Below are 23249 nucleotides of genomic sequence, written 5' to 3' on the forward strand. Positions count from 1 at the left end.
GTACCATGTTGTTTAATCTACATGCTGTAATTTTTTCTTCCTGTTTTTCTGTGATTGATTTCTACTTTCATGTTATTATACTCAGAAAAGATGCTTGAACAAAATTTTAACTTCTTAAGTTTGCTGAGGCCTCTTCTGTACCTGAATACATAATCTTTCCTCGAAAATGTTCCATGTGCACTAGAAAAGAATGTATATTCTGCTTTGGGGAGAAGTAGTGTTTTGAAAATATCAACCAACTCCAATTATTTCATCGTATATTTAATATCTTTGTTCTGTTATTTACATTCTGTCTGAAAGTTTGTCTAGTCATGGTAATGGGGAGTTAGAGTCTCCTACTGTGATTGTGTTCCCTCCGATTTCTCCCTTTTTATCTATTAGTATTTGTTTTACATATTTAAGTGCTCATATATTGAGTGTATATATCTTAATGAGTATAATACCCTCATTTTGTATTGCTCCTTTAATTATTATATCATGTCCTTGTTTATCTTTCTCTATGGCCTTTCATGTAAAGTCTATTTTGTGTGAAGTCAGTACTCATAGTCCTGCTTTCTTGTCATGTCCATTTGCATGGAATATATTTTTCCATCTTCTGACTTTCAATTGATGTGTTTTCCTCTTACTAAAATGGGTCCCTTGTATGCTTCATAATGTAGGGTCTTGTTATAATATCCCATCTGATAATAAATATCTTTTGATTGAAGCACTTAGTCTATTAACAATTCTGATAATTATTGATAGACTGCTGTTTATTTCCATATTGAACTTCATTTCCCAGTTGATTTTGTATTTCCTTTTTGTTCATTTCTTTTTCTTTTTGTGGCTTTATAAGTTTTCTCTATTATCCTTGTTTCTTTTTGGCTTTGTTAATTAATTGTAAGCTTTTGACTTCTGGTTACCCTCTTTTGTATGTGTATTGACCTGTTAATATATCTGTTTATTTTGACTGATAGGAATACAAACTCTAACCCCTCCTACAGAGAAGAGAAACAAGAAGAAAATACTCTGTATTGTCCTGTTTCACTCTCTGACCCTTAAAAATTATGATGTCCTGTTTTACAACATCATGTATATTCTATTTTATGTCATGGCAGCTATTGCCTTTCTAATTATGTCTTTCTACTTTCTATAGATTTCTGCTTTTTTTCTTTAGACTAGATCTTTCATTATTTCATTTCTGTTGCTAAATTCTTTAAGTATTCACTTTTATGGATGTTATTTATCTCTCCTTCTATTCTAAAAAATAGACTTGCTTGGAAAATTATCTTAGATTACAGCTTTCTTTCATTCAAGACTTTGAATATATCTTGCCACTGCCTTCTGCCTGTTATATTTGTGTAGGGAACCAGTTTGCAAATGTAAAGTATATAATTATTTACATATGTAAAGAATACCTAAAATCAAGGTAACAAATAAGATGAAAGGCCCTATACATTAAAAAATAGAAAACATTGATGAAAGTAATTAAATCTGTTCCCAAGAAATGAAAAGATCTCTTATGTTAATGATGTGAAACTATGTGGTTGTAACAAACATACTACACAAGGCAATCTACATTGAGTGTGATTCATGACAAAATACCCATGAGATTTTTCCATTAAGTAGAACAAATTATTTCAAAATTTATATGTAACCATAAAGATCATGACTTGCCAAAATAATCTTGAAATGTAGTATTAAATCTAAGAGTGTAAAATAATCTGATGTTAAAGAGTCCTTTAAAGATTTAGTAATTTAAAAAACATGATACTGGATCAAAAACAGACACCAATCAATAGAAGAGAATAGCGCAAGTAGATATAATTCCTCACACCTATGATCAATTAACCCATGAAAAAGGAAGCAAGAGTATAAAATGAAGAAAAGACATTCTCCTCAATAAGAAGTGCTGGGGAGATTGAACATGTGAAAGATAGATTAGAGTATTTCCTCACATTGTATACAATCTATGAGCACAGAATATCTTTTATTTATTTGGTTTACTTATATTTCTTGCACCTTTTATTTATAGATCTATGTTTAGATCTTTTATTTCACTTATCTGTTTTATTCCTATTTTATTCTTTTTGGTATAAGTTTACACACAATAGTTTTCCTAATTACTCTTTCTGATAATTTGTTGTTAGTATATAAAAATGCAACAGATATTTGTATATTGATTTTGTATTCTGCAAGTTTATTAAGTTTGTTGACAATTTCTAACAGTCACTGGAGTAGTCTATGGAGTTTTCCATCTATGTGTAATTATGTCATCTGTAAAAATTGTACTCCTTGTTTACAAGTTGAATGTCTTTTCTAATGTTTCTTGACTAGTTTTTCTGGCTAGGACTTCTTGTAGTGTAATTTAGGGCTTGTGAGAATGAGCTACTTTTTCATATTACTCTACCAGAGGAAAACTTTCCTGTATGTTAACATTGAACTTGATGAAAGTCATGGGTTTTTCATATATGGCTATTTTTATCTTTAGTTATATTCTATCTAGAGAGAATTTGTTAAGAATTTTTTGTATACAAAAGTTAAGATCAGTTCTGTCAATAATTTTCCTACATTTTTTCAGATTGTTACCTTTGAATTCTCTGTTTTTTAAGGGATGGTATCACATTTATTGATTTATGTATGTTAAATAATATTTATGAATCAGGGCTAAATCATACTTAACTATAGTTTATAATTCTTATAATATGCAATGAATTCAGGTTGATAATATTTATTTAGAATGGAATATACACATACTGAATGAAAAATTTACATTGTAGCTTGAGTGTACATTTATTTATTTAAAACTTTATCACTCATTTTGAATTTGGCTTATGTTTAATGGAATTTATTTCTAAATAAATAATACAAGTTTTGGTAGACCTGGATTTACTACAGTTTACTGATACAGGGCATAGCTATTATTTGCAATTAGTGAACAAACACTTGCCTTAAAATGCCATATTATACTAACAATGCCAACTGTTTCAGGACTGGAAAACATATGGCTTCCTAAAATGCATTACCTTGTCTTTTCCACACTAACCCACATATAATGTTATTTTTCTGTTTTTTAATTGTTTGTTTGTTTGCCCCTTAATGGAGTCACTGCTTATAGAACCCAGGACCTTGTGCATAACTTAATTTATCAACATCACTTTGGAACACTTAACAGAAGCCACAAGAGTATGGATTAAAAGATGACAAGAAAATTTAATCCTTCTAGGGACTTAAAAACCTCTGAGTGAAAGAATGGCAAAAATAAACATTTGTAAGTGTAAAATCAGATTTTTCTCTTTTGTAATTGTAAAGTAGAATACTAAATTTCATTTTTTTACTTATAGCACTGAATTAAAATTTAAAACAAAAATTCCCCTCTTTGGAATTTCTTAAATTTGATTGATTATTTTAATTTAATTTTAATTCATAAATATTTAACATTTATTTATAAACATAACAAATAAACTGATATTTATTCTGCTGATGTTTTGAATATACAGCTACTTATTGTAAAGTACACAGAGAAATAACTACTTCCATTTACAAATCAAATTTTGTTTCACTTTAATTACAAATGATAATGAAATTGTTACAACTTTTCTGGAAAAATTTTACACAAATTTCACTTTCAATTCCAATACTTTAAAATTATTTTATTATTTTTTGCATATTTATACTCTGTTCACCACTGTTGTATAAATTTGGGTACAAAAGGAATGAGATTGTTTTTACCTCATACACCCCAAAGTTAAGTTGCTTAAAAAGATATTCTCAGGAAAATATTTGCACATCACAGTATAAAAATAAATATCTTATATACTTCATTTTAACTGGATTAATGAGAAGGAAACACTGGCTGATTTTTACACTTGGGCTGCTAAGAGACCAGTCTTTTTGTGATGTCACAGCCACTCAGGTTGAGAACCATGTTGATGGCCTATCAGTTTAACTGTGCAGGCCTGCTTAAGCAGCATTTGAAGCTGCAGTGCTCAAAATCATGCAGATTAGAAAAGTAGCTGTAGGATAAGTTATTTGAGATGGCACATATTTCTTCAGAAATTCAAGATGTGTCTCCTAAAGATGGACCAACTGATTCAGGAAACCCTGGTAGATCTCTATCGTGTGATCAAACATTCTCTGGGGACTTGAACTTGAGGTGTATGATTGAAGAAAATGCTTTTCAGACTTTGTCTGAAGAATCCTTGATAAAAAGACCATGTTACACACATTGTGTCTTGGAACCAGATGAAGATAATGATTTTCGTTCCCTGACATTTCCAAGAAAACTCTGGAAAATGGTTGGGAGTGACCAATTTAAATCCATTTGGTGGGATGATAATGGAACTTCCATAGTGATTGATGAAGATGTCTTTAAGAAGGAAGTTTTGGAAACAAAGGCCCCTTTCAGAATATTTGAAACTGGAAGTATGAAAAGTTTAGTTAGACAGCTTAACCTTTATGGGTTTAGTAAAGTGCGGCAGAAATTTCAAAGATCTGCTTGTCTAGTTGACTTTCTGGCAGAAGGAAAAGAAGCCTCTGTTTTAAGCAAGGTATACACAAATTTTAGTTACGACTTGGTAACATGTATAAAATTTTATTTTGTACATCAATCTATGGTAATATAATTGTAAAGCTAGATTTTGAAAATAGTATAAAACTACAAATGCTAAAATTCTTTAATTTTTCTAAAAATGAGGACATTGACTTAACTCTTCAAGATTATGAGAAAGTTTGCTAGCAACTATGAACCTTATCAGAAATCTAAATAAAGGTATGAAAGCTGCTTTTCAAAAGTGGCATTCACCATTACTGCAAACACTAAATTTTTTAATTTGATGACTATAATATTTAAATGTGTATTTTCCAAATAAGGAACTTCAAAACATCGTCAGCAATGTTCATATTTTGATGATTTTATCTTTGCATACTAAACATGAAATCTGAGGTTTTAAATTTAAGGCTTATTGTATATGTATTTGGTTTAAATTATTACTAAAATCTTTCTCCTTTGGTTGTAGCTGCAGTTCTACCATAATCCAAATTTTAAACGAGGCTGTCCCCAGCTTTTAGTGAGAATAAAAAGAAGATTTGGGAATAAAAATGCCTCTCCAGTGTCTTCATTGGCTCGAGATTTCAACAAGAAGCACTTTAAAGGAAGGGGTAATGTTGGTAAAAATAATTCTAATTTTGTGGCTGACACTAGTGGAGAAAGTGCATTTTTACCTTCTGCAAATTTAAACATGCCTCTAATAAGAAAGCCCTCTATTGGCCACATAATTTGTGATAAAATCACCCCGATCAGAGGTGATTTTTCTCCTCCATCATCAACGTCAGATAGACCGCCAGAAAATATTGCAGTGGAACAACTAGCTATTTTAAATCAGTTGACCACTGTCCACGGGCACTCTCAAAGCAGCTACACTGAAGCAAATGGCCGTGTTGTGAACTTCATTACAACTACAACTTCTACTTCTCAATACAGCATCTTGTCCCCTTACAGAGCAATTATTTTGGACTGATGGTGGAGCCTTCTAATTTTCCAAATAGATATCACAACATATCTGCCAATGAAGGTCGTTTTTGTAAACTTCAACCTGTGAGCAATCCATGGTTTCCAGTGCCAGTGATAGCTGATACATCAGCTACATCTCATTCAAGGCCAACTCATCAGACATCTTCAGTTTATGAACATCATCCTAATTACAACTGAACTACCAGAGGACTACCAGGTTATGCATAATAACAAAGATTAAAATTGATGTTTGCAAATTTTGACAAATATCTGCAATTTTCTTATTTGAACAATAAACATAGAAGTGTACTTTATTATCCTTATTTTTTTTAAATTGAGATAAGAGTTAAAAGGGAGACTAAGTTACCATTTAAAGAAAAAAAGAGATATTTGTTTGATATGATCATTTGATGGAACAATATGGGTGTTAATTTAAATAATTTCTGTGAGGAAGAAGATAAAATGGAAGAATTTGGAAAAAGACTAAAACATGGAGAGAGGGAAAATTCCTAAGTGGTTTCTGGTTCATCCTGGAAAGTATTAAATGTGTTAAGTTAGGATATGTTGGAACAGGATGAAAATGCAGGAACCGGCCCAGGGATCATGGTCTTTATTTTGTCATCTCTGGTATCATAAAAGTCACATGATGTAGTCTCAGATGGTACATTCAGCATGTGGTAAAATTTAACAAGGAATTTTATCTATGGTCTTCCTTGTGCTGTTTTCTAAGCATTCCAATTGTTGCTTTTTTTTCCTCCACTCAAGAGTCTACACTATATTTTTAGAGTGAATATTTTAAGTTACTTTTTTCTTCCAGCCAAACACAAGCTTACATCTTCAGGGTTGCACTTAATGCTTTTCCAAATCTAAGCCCACAAACTCAACATAGTTTAGCCATTTAATTATAGATCTGGCATCTGACTAATTTGGGATATCTTTATGTTTCACTGTTTCTGGAGTTACATCCAGGCAAATGCTTATCAACCATATTAAATCCAAACTCACAACTATTGCTCCAGCTTATCCTTGGACTTAGAATGTCCTCCTTTTATCTACTTAGATTTCCCCAGTCTCAGCACAGAAATCACCTCCTCCAGATATTTTCTGTCTATCCCCCTTTCCTTGTCTAACTTGGATAACAGCACAGTAAGCACAACTCATGCTACAGGATGCATTTTAGTATTTAGTGAATGAAAAATACATGTTGACTTAAAGCAAAATCTACTTTCCTGAAACAACAAAACTCTCATGGTTTACAAACAGTTTCATTATGGTCTTTACTCTTCACCACAAACTAGCTCTTTTCGTAGCCCAAGGCTAGTCACTCAAGACTGTAATTGGAGGTAGGTACAGGAAACAAAGTATTATTTTCTTTTTAATTCATGCCTCCAGAGACCTAAAGCATTCCATTATCATTTGCTGGACTTTTTCCTGTCTCTTAATCACCCACCCACCCCAAAATAGCTGATTCTCTTCCCCATACCAATAACTATACTTTTTTCTAATTAATTGACTTCTTAGAATCAGAGATTTATCCAGAATTGACAGTGCCATTGCAAACATTTACTGTAGGTTTATACACCCCACATAACTTGTGCCCTTGCTAACCTTCACACTGGAAGTATCAAAGAGGTACTTGCCCCTTGGTTCGGGTGGTCGTATTCAGTAACTAAATTGCAATCTGAACTGTGTGGACTAAAAAGAGTTGAGGGTGGTAGAATTAACTATTTGTCCAACTGCAAGAATACCAAATTTCTGCAGATATTAGGAAATATATAATATTCATGGAAGACTTTGACTATTTCCCATTAATTTAAAATAAATGGTGAAGCAATTTCAGAATGTGAAATGAGCTGAAATTCTGGAAAATTTGTAGGCAACGTCAGGGAGCCTAAGGCTTCTGCTCACAGTGATGCAGCCAGGGTCATCTGATAAGACTGGAATGGCAAAGTTGAGTCCAGAAAATGTGTCACCAGTTGTGAAGAAAGTCTTTGATAATCTGGAGAATGGGCAAACGGACCAGGGTAAACTCTAGCAACTTCCCACCAATATGACTTTTACCAAGAGAAGGAAAGAGCCCACTTGCAGCAGGAGATCTATGTCTGGACAGCAGTGATTGTTCCTATAACAGAAATATCAAGCTTTCAAGTTTGTCAGCTCAACTCTGATGGTGACTATGTTGTAGCTTACATTATCAGTCTGGGGTTCAGATGGGCTGGTTCAGTAGCTAGTTTCCAGCTCCCTTATCAGACAGTGGGTCTTACCATAATCATCATAACAAGATTCTATAGTGATAAGTCAAAAGCTACACTTTAATTTCAAAATTAGAAATCCTAAGGAATTATATTGTTTGTTTCTCCATCTCTAGTTTTTTACCTGGAAATCTAGAATATTGGCAAATGAACAAAAGTTGCCTGGTGCTTTGAAAACTATTCTCTGAGCTCTGCCCACTGAATTCTTCCCACTAGATACAACAAATCTGTCTTCCACTGTGTGTGTGTGTTTGAAGATGCATTTTTAAGCAGTAACTAAGTTTGTCTTAGTTGAGTCATCAGTGGATTATTCTTCTGCATCTGGCAGAATCTCTGTGAATTAAGAGTTTCATTGAGCCACTAGATTTTCTTCCGATCAGGGAGAGGAAGATTATATTTCTCCCAGTATACTAATTGTTACCTTTTCATTGAATCCCGAGCTGATGCTAGGGCCAAGCCACTGAACCCTTGAATTGGACTGAGGCATATACAGTCTCCAATCCCCAGAGCCCAGCACAGGATTGTGTTTCCTTTTTAATTTAAGCTTATGTCCAAGTTTATTTCTCTTTTAATTCTCATTGTTGACACAACATATTTTGGCTTTGAACACCCGTTGAATAATTTATAGAGACTGAACTGCTGATGTATTCCCGTTCAACTACAAATACCTATAACCTTTATTTCTTTGGACTACCTGGAATACAGTGAGCATAGTCATTATTTTGAAAGCAGTCCTCAGTCCTAATAATGCAGAAAATTTATAGTTCTTTGCCAGCACTTGAGCGAGGATAATTCCTGTGGATCTCAGGGATTATCCTCACATCCCGTAATGCAACCTTGGGAAAACACCATATTGTTTCCCAAAATCAAGTCTTTGTCATTATTGCATTCCAACTGCAAAACAGTTAAGAACTGTAGGAGCTCTGAGGTTTTACCATGCTGAGATTTTTAGCAACCTAGCATGTTCCTTACTTATTGATGCTGTTGGGGAGATGAGACCTTTGGTCAGAGACAGTGAATATTATCACTCAAAGAAAAGCAGCCAAGGTTACATTTTTTATCCATTCCCTAATCTCAGATGAATTCACAGAGTGAAATTTTGATGCCTACAAAATCAGTGGTCTGTTATCATGAAGAAAGTTTAAGGCATGGTAAAACACTGATTATATTAGTATCTTTATGTATAATTTATTAGAATCACTTATATATTTGCATCTTTATCTAGGATAACTCTATCATGACTCACGATTACTTGCTTCAAAAACAGTAATGAGAAATGGCATGGGAAACAATGATCATTGTCTTTCCATTTTTCCTTCTGCTTTTATTGAGATATAATTGACATAAGACATTGTGTAAGTTTAGGTGCAAAGGGTAGATATTTGAGTCACATATATAATGAAGTAAATATTATAGCAATTTTATGGAATATTCATTATCTCATTTAGATATAATAATAAAGAATTACAATTTGTTTTTAGTTGTGTTGAGAAATCTTAGTGTCTACTCTCTTAACAACATTCATATATAACATAAAGCAGAATTAATTGTATTTATCATGTTAATATGTAGCATCCCTAGAACACGTTTTTTTAACGGCTGGAAGTTTGTATCTTTCGAGTTTATTAATCTAATTCTCCTTTCCCAACCCCTGCCTCTGTTAACTACAAATCTGTTTTTTTCTATAAGTATATTTGTTTGTTTTTGAAGTGTACTTTAATGTATAACACTGTGTTCGTGTCTCTTACAAAACATAATGTTTGCAAATTTTAATACATTTCAAACTGATCACAAGAATAAATTTATTTATGACATGTTGCTATTTAAAGATATTTCATAGTTATTGACTATTCCCCATACAGTATATTTCTTGTTCCTGACTCATTTAATTTGCAACTGGAAAATATTCTCTCTTAATTTTCCTGAACTCTTTTTCTTCACCACATTTCCCTCCTTCTTGTAAACAACCTGTATCTATCTATGTCTATAACTCCTTTTCTGTTTTGTTATGTTAATTTGTTTTAAAATCAAAATACGTGTAAAATAATTTAGCATTTGTCATTATCTGTGTGACTAATTTCAGTTAGCATTTTACCCTCTTGGTCTACCCATTTGTTGCAATTGACAAAAACTTATACTTTTTAGAGCTGAGTAATAACCCAATGAAATTTTATGTATGTGTGTGTGCATACATATATATATATATAGTGTGCATAATATATATAGTGTGTATGCATATATATATTCAAATATAGATAAATCTTCAGTTAATAGGTGGTTAAATATATATACTCTAAACAGACAATTTCTTTGTCCATCATATATTGATGAGCAATTAATTTGTTTCTATATCCTGGCTATTGTAAATAATGCCGCAGTGAGTATAGGGTTGAATTTATCTTTTCTGCTTAGTGTTTTTATTTTCTTGGAATAAGTATGCAGATATAGAAATGTTGGATCATATTTCATTTTTAATTTTTAGATAAAACTCCATACTCTTTTCTACAGTGGCAGCACAAATTTACATTCATTCAATCAGTGCATCAGGGTTCTTTTTCTTACATCCTAACCAACATTTATATTTGTAATCTTTTTGATAATATTCATTCTGACAGGACTGACATAAAATCTTATTGTGTTTTGGACTTGCATTTTTCTGATGGTTAGTGATGTTAATCAATTTCATGTGCCTGTTGATTACCTTTCCACCACTGTATATTAATTTATTTGTAATGGGCTAAATGAGCATAACTGATTTCATTTTTAGGCATTATGTTGTGTTCCATTATTCTGTTTGTTCTGTGCCACTACCATATTCATTACTGTAGCTTTGTGTTATAGTTTAAAATCAGGCACAGTGATACTTTCTATTTGTTTTTGTAAAGTTGTTTGTGTTTTTAGTTTGTTTGTTTTCTTTTCTTTTCTTTTCTATTCTTTTTTAGTGATTTCAACTCTTTTGTGTTTACATGAAAATTTAAGAATTATTTTTTGTAAGTGTCTGAAAATGCACTTTGTATTTTGATAGGCACTGAATTTAATTTGTATATTTTCTTGGCTAGTACTGTCATTTAAACAATATTTTTTCCTAATATATGAACACAGTATATGCATTCATCTGTTTGCATTATCTTCAATTTCTGTTACAAATATTTATACTTTTCTTATTACAGGACATTTAACTCCTTGGATGAATACATTTCTTGATTTTTTTTAATGCAACTGTAAGTGAGACAGTTACCTCACTTCCTCTATCTGTAAGTTTGTTGTTAGTGTGTAGAAATGCAAGATTTCTGTATGTTAATTTTGCATTCTGAAATTTTACCAGATGCATTCATAAGCCCTAGTAGTCTTGTGGCGTCTTCTTTAGGATTTCTGTTTAACGTATTTCATCTGCAAACAGATATTTTTACTCCTTTTTTTGAAATAGCTATATTTTATTTACTTTTACTATGGATAATTATGGCTAGAATTTCCAATACTATACTGAATAACAGTGGCAAGAGTGATCATTTTTGTGTTCTTCCTTTTCTTACAGGAGATGCTTTCAGCTTTTAATCAGTGAGTGTCATGTTAGCTGAGTTCTTGTCATATATGACCTTAACTGTATTGAGGTGTGTTTCCTCATGCCCAATTTGAGGAGAAATTAATCATAAATAGATAATAAATTTTTCAAAACATTTTATGACTCTTTTGAGGTGACCATGTCGGTGCCAGCCGACAATAGATCAGGTCCAGAAACCTGTGCTGCAGGACTGAGAAAAGGAAAGACGTGACAAAGAGACAGCAAGACAAGACAAGTTGGGGTTGAGAGGGTCTCACTCTAGCCCGCAAGACGCTAAGTCAAGAGTGGACCTCGAGTTTATTTTCAGCAGTTCATTTATATGATTTTAACCCATTAGCTCACACATTCCTGCACGTAGGCAGCGGTATTGTTTTAGGGCATATTAACAACATGTACTAAAATCATTAACTTAAAAGACGTCATTATTGTTTACTGTTCCCAAAAAACCCGGATCAACTATTCCCCAAAGCAGGATCATAAGACAAAAGTCATAAACTTAGGTATTGTTTCTCTAAACTATAAACTAACATCGTGACTCGTATATTTTTAACTCAGGTGATTGTTCTCTAAAAAATCACTGATTTGTGTGCCGATCATATCTCTCCCTCTGAAGGTCCTTTGTGACTTAATGGCCTCAGGCATTAGCGCACCTGGTGTATTCTTTAGTAAAAGGGGTGGCGGGACAGAGATTGTTCTAACTCAATTGACCTTTGAGCCGGGCGCCCCGCACTGTGGGAGTTTAGGCCCAACCTTTGTGCTCGGCAGCCTCAATCTCAGAGCCTGGCGCCCTGCACTTTGGGGTTTTACGCCCAAGTTCTGTGCGCGGCAGCCCTCCGTCACGAGTGGCTCCCCGCAACTCCCCCTTTTAGTTTTATTAAATAAAAGCCTAGGTGCTATATGGCGGAGGACGATGAATACGGGAAAATGCAAGCAAACGTTGCGTCAGACATTCAGATAAGCAAGAGAGTATACAAGGGGCCATACAAATCAGGATCAAAATTACTATGACAATCACCAGAGCATGTTTCCACCAGTCACTCTTAAAGCAATCAAACCACTGCGCTGGTAAGAAAGGCGTTGGAGAATCCATATTCTTAATTTGTTCCTGCATATCATTCACTGCCTGAGAAATATTAGCAGACAAATCAGGAATAAACACACAACATTCTACCTTAATAATAGCGCAAGTTCCTCCTTGCGCAGCAGTGAGAATGTCAAGAGCCATTCTATTCTGTAATACAGCTTTCCTCATAAGTTTTTGTTCATCATTAATTTCTTCCACAGCATGTTTTACATCAATCAAAGCTTTCTGAGTAAAGTTAGTCAAAGCATTAACTTTTGTCATAATATCTACAGTTCCTAAAGAAGGGACAAAAATAGCAGCTAGATAGTCATACCATTTAAATGCTGATCGAGTCCATCGAGCATGTAAATTAGGCATATTGGCAGGAATCCCTTGTACAGTTTTTACAATTCTACCAGGGGCTATAACAAATCCCAACGTACAGCGTCCTACCCAACCACAAGGTAACCAGGGCCAAATATTTGTGCCACAAATCCATTTTTTCCCATTAGGTGCAGCTATTCGACGTCCAGATTGATTATCCCAATCAGACCCTGGCCACTGAAACAGTTTTTTACAAATGAATGTAACATCAATAGTCCAATTACACAATCTTTGTGGTAGATATCCAAGATATTTCCAATCTTTTGTTGTCAAGTGTCTTTCTTTCCCATACACGTCCTTAACACAAGGTTGTTCCTTTTGTTCCCAACAGATGTCCGCAGGGTTGGTTAATTGTCCCGTCTCCGGGGTAACCCATATGTGTTCGTCCCAGATCTGATAAAAGTTTCCCATTAGTCGACCAGAAGCATCTGTGGGTACATCATGCTGCTCAAATTTTCTTTTATATAATCCCTCTTCGGTAACATTAGGATCAAAAAATATTTCCGCGGTATCATTGTCAAGTGAACACCAAGCAAGATGAGACACATTATTAGAATAAGTATATCTATAAATTTTTTCATGCCATTCATCCTGCTGTACTAATAATTTACATAGCGAAGAAAATTCTCGCTTAGTCAGAGGTTTTACTCACCAAGGTAGACTCCCAACAGATAACGGCATAGCACTGCAAACCCAACAATCAGATGAATTATGAAAGTCAGCATAAGCTTGAGCCCAAGACAAAAACACATTGGCGTGTGCACCAGGGAAAGATGACAAGGTAATAGAACATGCCAGGCTCACAATTAAGAACATCAGTGACACAGGTGGATTTTCAGTCATCTTCGCTATCTGATTCGCTTGTTGAACAAACTGCTGCACCTGTGTCTCTGTCGGCAGGGTCTGAAGGTGACATCGTCGAAGTCTGGATAGCATTGTTCTTTTCCGCCTGGCGTACCAGCCTTTCCGGTAACCAACGTGGCGTATCGGCATCCTGTGGAAAAACACAAACATGGCCTCTTCCCCACATAAGGACTGGATCAGGGCCAACCCATTGACCGGTTAATGGATCCTTCCATTTCACCAAAGGATGGTGAGAAGGTTTTTTATTCCAAAAACGCTGGGCAGCCGAATTGCCTTTGATATCATAGGTTAAAAAATTTAAAATAAAAAGAGCATGATGTAAATAGTTTTGTGGAGTAAGGGGATAGAGTTCCCCCTTTTTTAACTTTAGAATTTGGTTTTTAAGAGTTAGATGACAGCGCTCCACAATACCTTGCCCTTGAGGGTTATAGGCAATTCCAGTCTTATGCTCTATTTTTAAAGTTTGACAAAAGCGTTGAAACATTCGGCTAGTGTAGCCAGGGCCGTTGTCGGTTTTCAGCACACGAGGTTGGCCCATGACAGCAAAACATTTCAAAAGATGATTAATACAATGTTTGCTTGCTTCTCCAGTTTGTAATGTAGCATGGATAAAACCTGAATAAGTGTCAATGCTGACATGGACAAATGGAGTGTTACGAAATTCTTTAATATGAGTAACATCCATTTGCCAGAGATGATTAGGCAAAAGTCCCCGAGGATTTACTCCATAGTGAGGGACAGAAATTGTAGTAGGACAGGCAGAACAGGTTTTTACTATTTGACGAGCAGCTTCGCGAGGAATATTAAATTGCAGCCGCAAGCTATGACTATTTTGATGGTGAAGCGCATGAGATCGTTTCGCTGCCTCAAGGGCTGGAAAAAGTTGAGTAGCTCGGTCAACATTAGCATTGCCTTCAGAAAGAGGGCCAGGTAAATTAGTGTGTGCCCGTAGATGACCAAAATAGCAAGGATGACGGCGGCTGCGAATAATAAGCTGCACGTCAAAAAATAAGCGATTAACATATGAATTAACAGTGCCAATAAAGGGAACAGTTTCTAAAATTTGTAAGGCACGAATGATATATTGGCTATCAGAAAAAAGATTACAGGGCACATGCTGAACTGCTATTAAAGCAGCTTGGACTGCAAGTAATTCTACAACTTGAGCTGAAGTTTGCGACGTCTGCCAAGAAACCGTTTCCTCTTTTATGATATAGGCAGCCATACCATTAGATGATCCATCAGTAAATACGGTAATAGCTGAAGAAAGAGGAGAGCGAACAGTATTCTTTGGAAATAGAAATGGATGCAACTTTGCAAATTGAATCAATTTATCAGCTGGATAATGGGTAGTAATGCGCCCTGTAAAATGAGCTAGAGCAAGAGCCCAAGAATCATTAAATTGTTGCAAATGAGCTTGTTGCTCTCCGGTGTATGGAACTGTAATATAATGTGGATCTCTTCCCAGATATAAGGTTGAGGCAGAGCGTCCTTCAGCAATTAAAGAGCAAACTAAATCAGGATAAGCAGCTAAAGCTTTTGAAGGGGACACATGCATATGTATCCAATACATAGGACTATGCTGATAAAGCACTCCAGTTGGCATATGAGGAGTGGGTAAAATAAGTAGTCCCCATTCTTGATTATAGTCACAGTAAGTACATTGCTGATTTTCAATGGCTTGTTCTACTTCACGTAAAGCCAAAGAAGCTTCAGCAGTCAGTTTTCTAGGAGAGCGAGGATTAGTATCTCCTTTAAGAATGTCAAACAAAGGCTTTAAAGTTCCAGTTGAAAGTTTTAAATAGGGACGAATCCAATTAATATCGCCCAAAAACTTCTGAAAATCATTTAAAGTTAAGAGGGAATCCGTGCGTAGCTGAATCTTTTGTGTTTGAAAAGTAAAATTATGTAAACGGAATCCCAAATATGCATATGGACAATATCGCTGAACCTTTTCATCAGCAATCTGAAGGCCAAAAATTTTTAAAGAAATCAACATTTGATCAAATACAGTTAATAAATAACCTTCTTGAGAGTGAGCAATTAAAATATCATCCATATAATGAATCAAATAAACGTCTGGGTATTTCAGACGGATAGGCTGTAATGCTCTAGCAACAAACTTTTGACATAAGGTGGGGCTGTTTGCCATACCTTGAGGCAAGACTAGCCAGTGATAACGTTGCATAGGTTCCTTGAAATTTGTAGAGGGAACACTAAATGCAAACCTTTTGCAATCATCAGGATATAAAGGAATAGTATAAAAACAATCTCTTAAATCAATAATAATCTTATAAGTTCCTTCAGGTATAGCCATAGGGGTGGGTAGGCCGGGCTGTAAAGCACCCATCAATTCTAAAGTTTCATTTACTTTGCGCAAATCTTGCAATAATCTCCATTTTCCAGATTTCTTTTTTATAATAAATATAGGAGAATTCCAAGGTGAATTAGAGGGAGCAATATGTCCACTGTCCAACTGTTCCTGCACCAATTGTTTAGCAGCGGCAATTTTTTCTTGAGAAAGGGGCCATTGAGGAACCCACACAGGCTGATCGGATTTCCATACGATAGGGTCTGCATGAGCTGCAGGATGATCAAAGGCCCCCATTAAAAATGCCCTAAGCCTTTTCTATCTCTTTTTCCTTTAACCTGTAGGGGTTGAATAATTCTCTGGTTATGCTTTCCTAAACCTTGATTTGGGTTTAGTCCTTGTGACAGCAATTGTTGAGTAATCGTAGGATTAGGACTACACAAAAATACTCCCATATTTGACATAATATCTCTTCCCCATAGATTAACAGGTAAATTTGGAAGGATATATGGTTGAAATATCCCAGAATGTCCTTCCTCATCTTTCCAGGAAAGAAAAGCGGAACTTTGATCTGGATTATGAGACTGACCAATTCCTTGTAACATGGAGAGAGCAACTTGCTTTGGCCAGCATTCAGGCCAGTGGGAAGCAGCAATTACAGAAATATCTGCTCCAGTATCTAGAATACCTTTAAATTTTTTGCCTTGAATCTCTAAAGTTAACTCAGGTCTCTGATCGCTTATCTGTTGAACCCAATAAGCATCAGAGGAACCAAAACCTGCAGTACCCCTTTTAGAAGTAGACTTATTTTTTCCAACAGTAAGAGTAGGTAATAAGATTAATTGAGCAATACGTTGGCCTGCAGGAATGGCCGTTATCGTTTGAGGAGAGTGTGCCATTACCTTAATCTCTCCTTCAAAATCAGAGTCAATCACTCCTGGAGCAACAAGTAACCCTTTCATAATTGTACTGCTACGTCCCAATAACAATCCTACACTGCCGGGAGGCAAAGGCCCATAAATTCCAGTAGGAAGGGCCTGCATTCCCATTTCTGGTGTTAATACTGTGTAGGTGGTGGCACAGAGGTCCAATCCTGCACTTCCTGGGGTTGCTCTATAGAGGTCTGAAATACTTGGTCTGGAAGAAACGGGTTGTGGCTGACCTGAGCAGTCTCCTGAATTGCCCCGTAACATTGTTTCGGGGCCTGGGGCTGGCCCCTCACCCAGTTTCCCTGGTTCAGAAGTTGTCCATTTATATCAGTCTTAGATCTGCAATCTTTAGCCCAGCGTTTTCCTTTTTTACATTTTGGACATAAACCGGGATTGGTTACTAATATATCTTGACCAGGCGGTTGTTGCCCTCTTTTGGGACATTGATTTGCTCGATGTCCCAGTTGTCCACATGCATAACAACTACCAGGAGGGCCAGCTACCCTGGAAGTTCCTTGAAAATTTCTCTTTGGACGGTTTTGTTGGAACAAAACCTCTTTAACTGTTTTACCTTGTAAAGCTGCAGCTAAGGCAATTCCTTGAACATAGGATGGTCCTATGTCCGCACAGATTCGTATGAAATCGGCTAAATTACTCTTTTTTCGGTATGGTCTTAGAGCGGCCTGACAAGCAGAGTTAGCATTCTCATAAGCTAATTGCTTAGCCAAAACCAATCCTGCTTGCTCGTCTCCTATTACTTTACCAATAGTTTCCATAAGGCGAGCAACAAAGTCTTGGTATGGCTCGTCAGGTCCCTGCCGAATTTTGGACAAATCTTCAGTTTTATTTTCAGAGTTGGGCAGCTTTCTCCATGCTCTTAAAGCTGCTGCATTTATCTGAGGGTAAGCACCGGGCAAATAACCCAATTGAGAGTGAATATCTTGATATTGTCCTTCTCCAGTTAACTGCTCTAATGTAACTTGGATGCCCTGTCTCTGATTGATACTAGCTGTAACTGCACAATTTTCATAGAATTCTGATTTCCAAAGTAGATAATTTCCACCAGATAGACAGGCACGTGCCACTTGCTTCCAATCATTTGGAGGTAAATATTGATTTCCTAAACTTTCAACAATGGCTTGTGTAAAAGGCGCAGTAGGTCCATATTGAGCACAAGCCATTTTTAATTCTTTTAATTGTTTAAAAGGAATAGTTTCATAGTATCTCTGCTGTTGGGCATCCTCAAGGACTGGATATACTAAAGAAAAACCAGGAATGTGTTCTCCTTCTTTACTAGCTTGTTGCAAAGCCTTTTGTAAAGGACATAAAACAACAAATTTTGATGCCTTCTCCTCCTGTGGAGAATAACTAGGAGGAGGGGACGAAATTATTGGTGGCCTTTTCTGCTCCTTCTTAGAAAGATTCTGTTGAACACATTCCGTAATAATATCTTTAAATTTAGACATGTCAAAAGTTTTATTTTCCTCAAAAAAGATGCCCCAAGGATCTTCATCCTTGTGGTAACGGGCAGCTTGATCCTCTAACTCCTCTTGATCAGCTGGATCTAGTTCTGAATCAAAAGGACCATCGGTTGCATTTACTGCTGGAGGAACCGAAGGAATTTCCTTAACATCTGGATGAGTAGGAGCAGAGGGCTCAATATTTTCTATTTTTACAGTATCAAATTTCTCTCCCTCAGTGGCTGGGTCAAGGCAATCTCTAATTAGTTGCCACAAAGGAAGAATAGTATCCGGCATTTTATTCGGACCATTAGCAGTATAATAGTCTCTCAAACGAACTCCAACAACCTTCCAAGTTTCTAAGTTAATAGTACCTTGCTCTGGAAACCAAGGACAAATTTCTTCTACAAAAACCAAGAATTGTTCTAAACGTTGTTTCGATACCTGAATTCCTCTTTCTCTTAACATTACTCTAAGCATTTGTACAAACAATCCTTTGCTATGATTTTGCCCCATACTCTCAAAATACTCTCCCCGCGAGAATTTACTTCTACCTTTCCAATATGGAGCTCCTAGTTCCTATCGCGGCGGTCACTGCAGCAGCCTTTTGCAGATTTCAGGTCCCTGTTCGGGCGCCACTTGTCGGTGCCAGCCGACAATAGATCAGGTCCAGAAACCTGTGCTGCAGGACTGAGAAAAGGAAAGACGTGACAAAGAGACAGCAAGACAAGACAAGTTGGGGTTGAGAGGGTCTCACTCTAGCCCGCAAGACGCTAGGTCAAGAGTGGACCTCGAGTTTATTTTCAGCAGTTCATTTATATGATTTTAACCCATTAGCTCACACATTCCTGCACGTAGGCAGCGGTATTGTTTTAGGGCATATTAACAACATGTACTAAAATCATTAACTTAAAAGACGTCATTATTGTTTACTGTTCCCAAAAAACCCGGATCAACTATTCCCCAAAGCAGGATCATAAGACAAAAGTCATAAACTTAGGTATTGTTTCTCTAAACTATAAACTAACATCGTGATTCGTATATTTTTAACTCAGGTGATTGTTCTCTAAAAAATCACTGATTTGTGTGCCGATCATATCTCTCCCTCTGAAGGTCCTTTGTGACTTAATGGCCTCAGGCATTAACGCACCTGGTGTATTCTTTAGTAAAAGGGGTGGCGGGACAGAGATTGTTCTAACTCAATTGACCTTTGAGCCGGGCGCCCCGCACTGTGGGAGTTTAGGCCCAACCTTTGTGCTCGGCAGCCTCAATCTCAGAGCCTGGCGCCCTGCACTTTGGGGTTTTACGCCCAAGTTCTGTGCGCGGCAGCCCTCCGTCACGAGTGGCTCCCCGCATGACCATATAATTTTTATTTTTCAATTTGTTAGTTTGATGTATCATATTGATTAATTTCTCGGTAATGAATCAATTTTGCATCCCTTGCATAAAAGGGACTTAATCATACTGTATAGTCCTTTTAATATTTTGTTTTCTTTGTTAACAATTTAGTGATGATTTTTTGCATCTATGCTTATCAGTAGTATTTAACCTGTAATTTTTTGAGATATTTGTTCCTGTTTTAGTAGTAGTGTGATACAGAAATGTCGGGTAGGAAGCCTTCCTTCCTCTGCAAATTTTTGGAATTCTCTGAGAAGTATAGGTGATAGCTCTTTTCTAAATGTTTGGCAGAATTCACCTGTGAAGCTGTCTAGGCCTGGAATTTTGTTTCTTGGGAGATTTTGTTTAATTACTAATTCAATTTCATTAGTGATAATCTGTTAATATTTTCTATTACTCATTCCATCCTGGAGATTTGGTCTTTCTAAGAAATTGTCCATTTTTCTAAGGATACCATTTTTAATGGCATATAATTTGTTGTATCATTTTATGATGATTTGTGTTATTTTTTGTAAGCTGTAACTTCTCATTTATTTTGGAGCTTTTTAATCTGTACTCACTTTTTTGCTCATGAGTCTCATTAAAATTTATCAGTTATATTTATCTTTCAAAAGCCATTAAGTAGTTTGACTAGATGTTTCTATTTTTAATCTTTATTTTATTTATTTATGTTCTGACCTTTCAGCTGTCTTTCCACCTACTATCATGTTTGTTTATTATTTTTCTACTTCTTTTGTATGTAAGATTATGTTATAAGAGAGATGTTTCTTATTTGTATAAGTGGGATTATTTTGCTATAAGCATCCCTATTAATACTGCTTTTGCTATACCCCATGGACTTTGTTATTGTTGTCATAATTCTTTATGTATTTTTACTTTGATTTATGCATCAATCCATTGGTTGTTTAATATTGTATGATTTATCCACCACACATTAAAATTTTTCTCAGGTTTTTCCTTTTAGAAAATTTCTATTCTCACAGAATCCATGTGTTTCTTCACAAAACAAGGAAAAATATAATAAAATTTATACAAAATTGTGAAAGACCCAAATTTTCTAAAATTATCTTCAATAAATGAACAAAGCTGTGGGTATTATCCTCCCTGACTTAAGAATATACTTCAAAGTTACAGTAACCAAAACATCAAAATATATCACTAAAAGAGTCACATAGATTAATGGAACAAAATAAAGAGTCCTAAAATAAACCCACACTCATATGGTCAGTTAGTCTACAATGAAGGAGACAAGACTATACAATGGAAAAAGGCAGTCTCTTCAACAAGTAATTCTGGGAACACTGGACAGTACAAGTAAAAGGAAGATGTAAGAGCACTTCCTTCCATATTATACAAAATAAGATAAAAATGGATTAATTTCCTACATGTAAAACCTGAAATTATACAATTTCTGACCAACAGGAGAAGAATTGCCTTTGAGATAAATCATATCAATATTTACTTTTGATCTATCACCTTAGTGAAAAAATAAGGAAAACAAACAATAACAGTTTTTAATTTTACTGAGGAAATAATAGATGTATTATGTGATACTGGGATTCCACTTCTTGTATAAGTGTGATGTGTAAAACCTTTTGCGTAGCAAAGGAAACCTTCAGCAAGAATTATGACAACACACAGAATAGAAGGAAGAGTTTCAGACAATGAAACCAACAAGGTATTAATCTACATAATATATATATATATATAGCATAATAGACTCAATAGTTAAAAAACAAAGACCCCAACTTAAAAACAGTTGAAAGATCTTCATTGAAACTTTTCAAAAACAGACATGTGAATGATTTTCTTGCACGTTAAAAGAAACATAACCTTGCTATTCATTAGGAAATCATAAATCAAATCCAGAATAAAATATAATCTCAAAGCAACCAAAATGGCTATTAAAAAAAGTCTACAAATGACAAACATTAATAAGAATGTCGATAAAAGGGAACCCAGGTGCACTGTTTGTGGAAATATAAATTGATGCATCCACTATTATAATAGTGTGGTCAGTGCTCAGAAAACTAGAAATACAAGCAGTATATGTTACAGCAATTCCAGTTATTGTTATAAATCTCAAAATAAATGAAAACATTCACATTAAAGGATATATTACCCCCAATGTTATAAACATTAACATTTATAATAGCCAAGGATAGATGTACAATTCAACTGCCCATCAGAAGATGTTTGGCTGAAGTAGATGTGAGATATAGATAAATGAATAAATAGTCATTGTCATATTAAAAAATAAACTTCTGCTATTTGGAACAATGTGACTGGACCCAGAAAGTTTTGCACATAGGAAAATAAGTCATACAGAGAAAAACACTCTATGTTGTCACTTAAATGAGGAAAATAAAGATATAAGAGAAATAATCATAAAAAAACAGGAACAGAATCACATATATATGTGTACTGTACCAAGTAGTGTTTTCCTGTGCAGACAGGGAAGAAGGATGGAGAAGGCAGAAATATGAAAGCTACTAGCAATAAATTAGAGAACCAACAGGGCAATATTTACAGCACAGAGAAATATTTTAATAATCTAATTGATTTTAAAGATATTATAAGGATATATTACAGTAAAATATGCATGTAAGTGGGAAAACATTGAAGAAAAAACCCAGGAAAATCAAAATATTTTGTAGTACTATGATTTTAGGGGAGATGATTTGTTCACTTTCTTTACAGTTTTCATAATGTCCTATGTAGAATAAGCTTTTAATTGAAAAAGTATATACTTTTAAAAGTGACATAAGTTTAAACTATTTTTGTCTCTCCCCTTATATCTACAGTCAGTAAAACGTTCACATCTCAACAAAAATAACTACAACACAAAACGATACTTCAGAACTCAAGTGAAAAGGTGAAGTTTGGTGGAATAAAACACGCAAAGGTGGCAGAAGTGAGGGAAGGGCAGATTTGGTGTCTGCAGCCAAGGCCCCCTGAATAGGATATCTGAGTCCACAAGTTCAGAGAACCCAGTAGAAACAGGGTCTCAGTGGTTCACACAGCTTCAGCCCCCACTGCACTAATACTCATGGTCACAACTAGGAGGGAGCAACAATGGAGACAGAAATTCCATCCTTCAGACACTCAGACATTCATGACAATGTCCCTACTCCCCTTTCACAGTGGTGGAGACAAGATACCTTGCAACACTGGACATAGCAAAGGCACTTGCCTGATTCTAAATACCCACCTGTCTTTACACCTTTCCTCAATGTGTACACTGAGTCTCAAATAATATCACATAAAAGGAAGGGTTCAACGTCCCAGTGACAAAAATGACATTAACTACCAGAGAAGTCTAAGAAGAGACAATGAAATCACATCTTTTATACAGACAGTAGCGACTGGAAATTGCCATTTTGAAATATTATCTGAGGTAGCTCAGGTAAGTAAAACCAAAAATTGTGCAATATTGCAAACTAACAGAAAACAAAAGCAAGGACTCCAACTCCCAATCTGTTATTTAAGTGTCATCAGAGAAATCATTTACAAGATCATGACCAATCACAGTTAC

General features: G+C 35.3%; 1 protein-coding gene and 1 pseudogene across 1 annotated transcript; one reads left to right on the top strand and one right to left on the bottom strand.

The window, feature by feature from the left end:
* The first annotated feature begins 3910 nt into the window (after positions 1 to 3910).
* On the top strand, positions 3911 to 5800 carry LOC140692570 (heat shock transcription factor, Y-linked-like; annotated as a pseudogene).
* Positions 5801 to 12006: 6206 nt separating this feature from the next.
* LOC107035270 (endogenous retrovirus group PABLB member 1 Env polyprotein-like) lies at positions 12007 to 13276 on the bottom strand. The gene has a single exon (XM_015252466.2). The coding sequence runs from the start codon at positions 13161 to 13163 to the stop codon at positions 12192 to 12194; it is 972 nt and encodes a 323-aa protein (XP_015107952.2). The 5' UTR covers positions 13164 to 13276; the 3' UTR covers positions 12007 to 12191.
* Between the last annotated feature and the right edge of the window lie 9973 nt (positions 13277 to 23249).

This window comes from Vicugna pacos, unplaced genomic scaffold, assembly GCF_048564905.1.
Source record: "Vicugna pacos unplaced genomic scaffold, VicPac4 scaffold_13, whole genome shotgun sequence".
NCBI lineage: Eukaryota > Metazoa > Chordata > Mammalia > Artiodactyla > Camelidae > Vicugna > Vicugna pacos.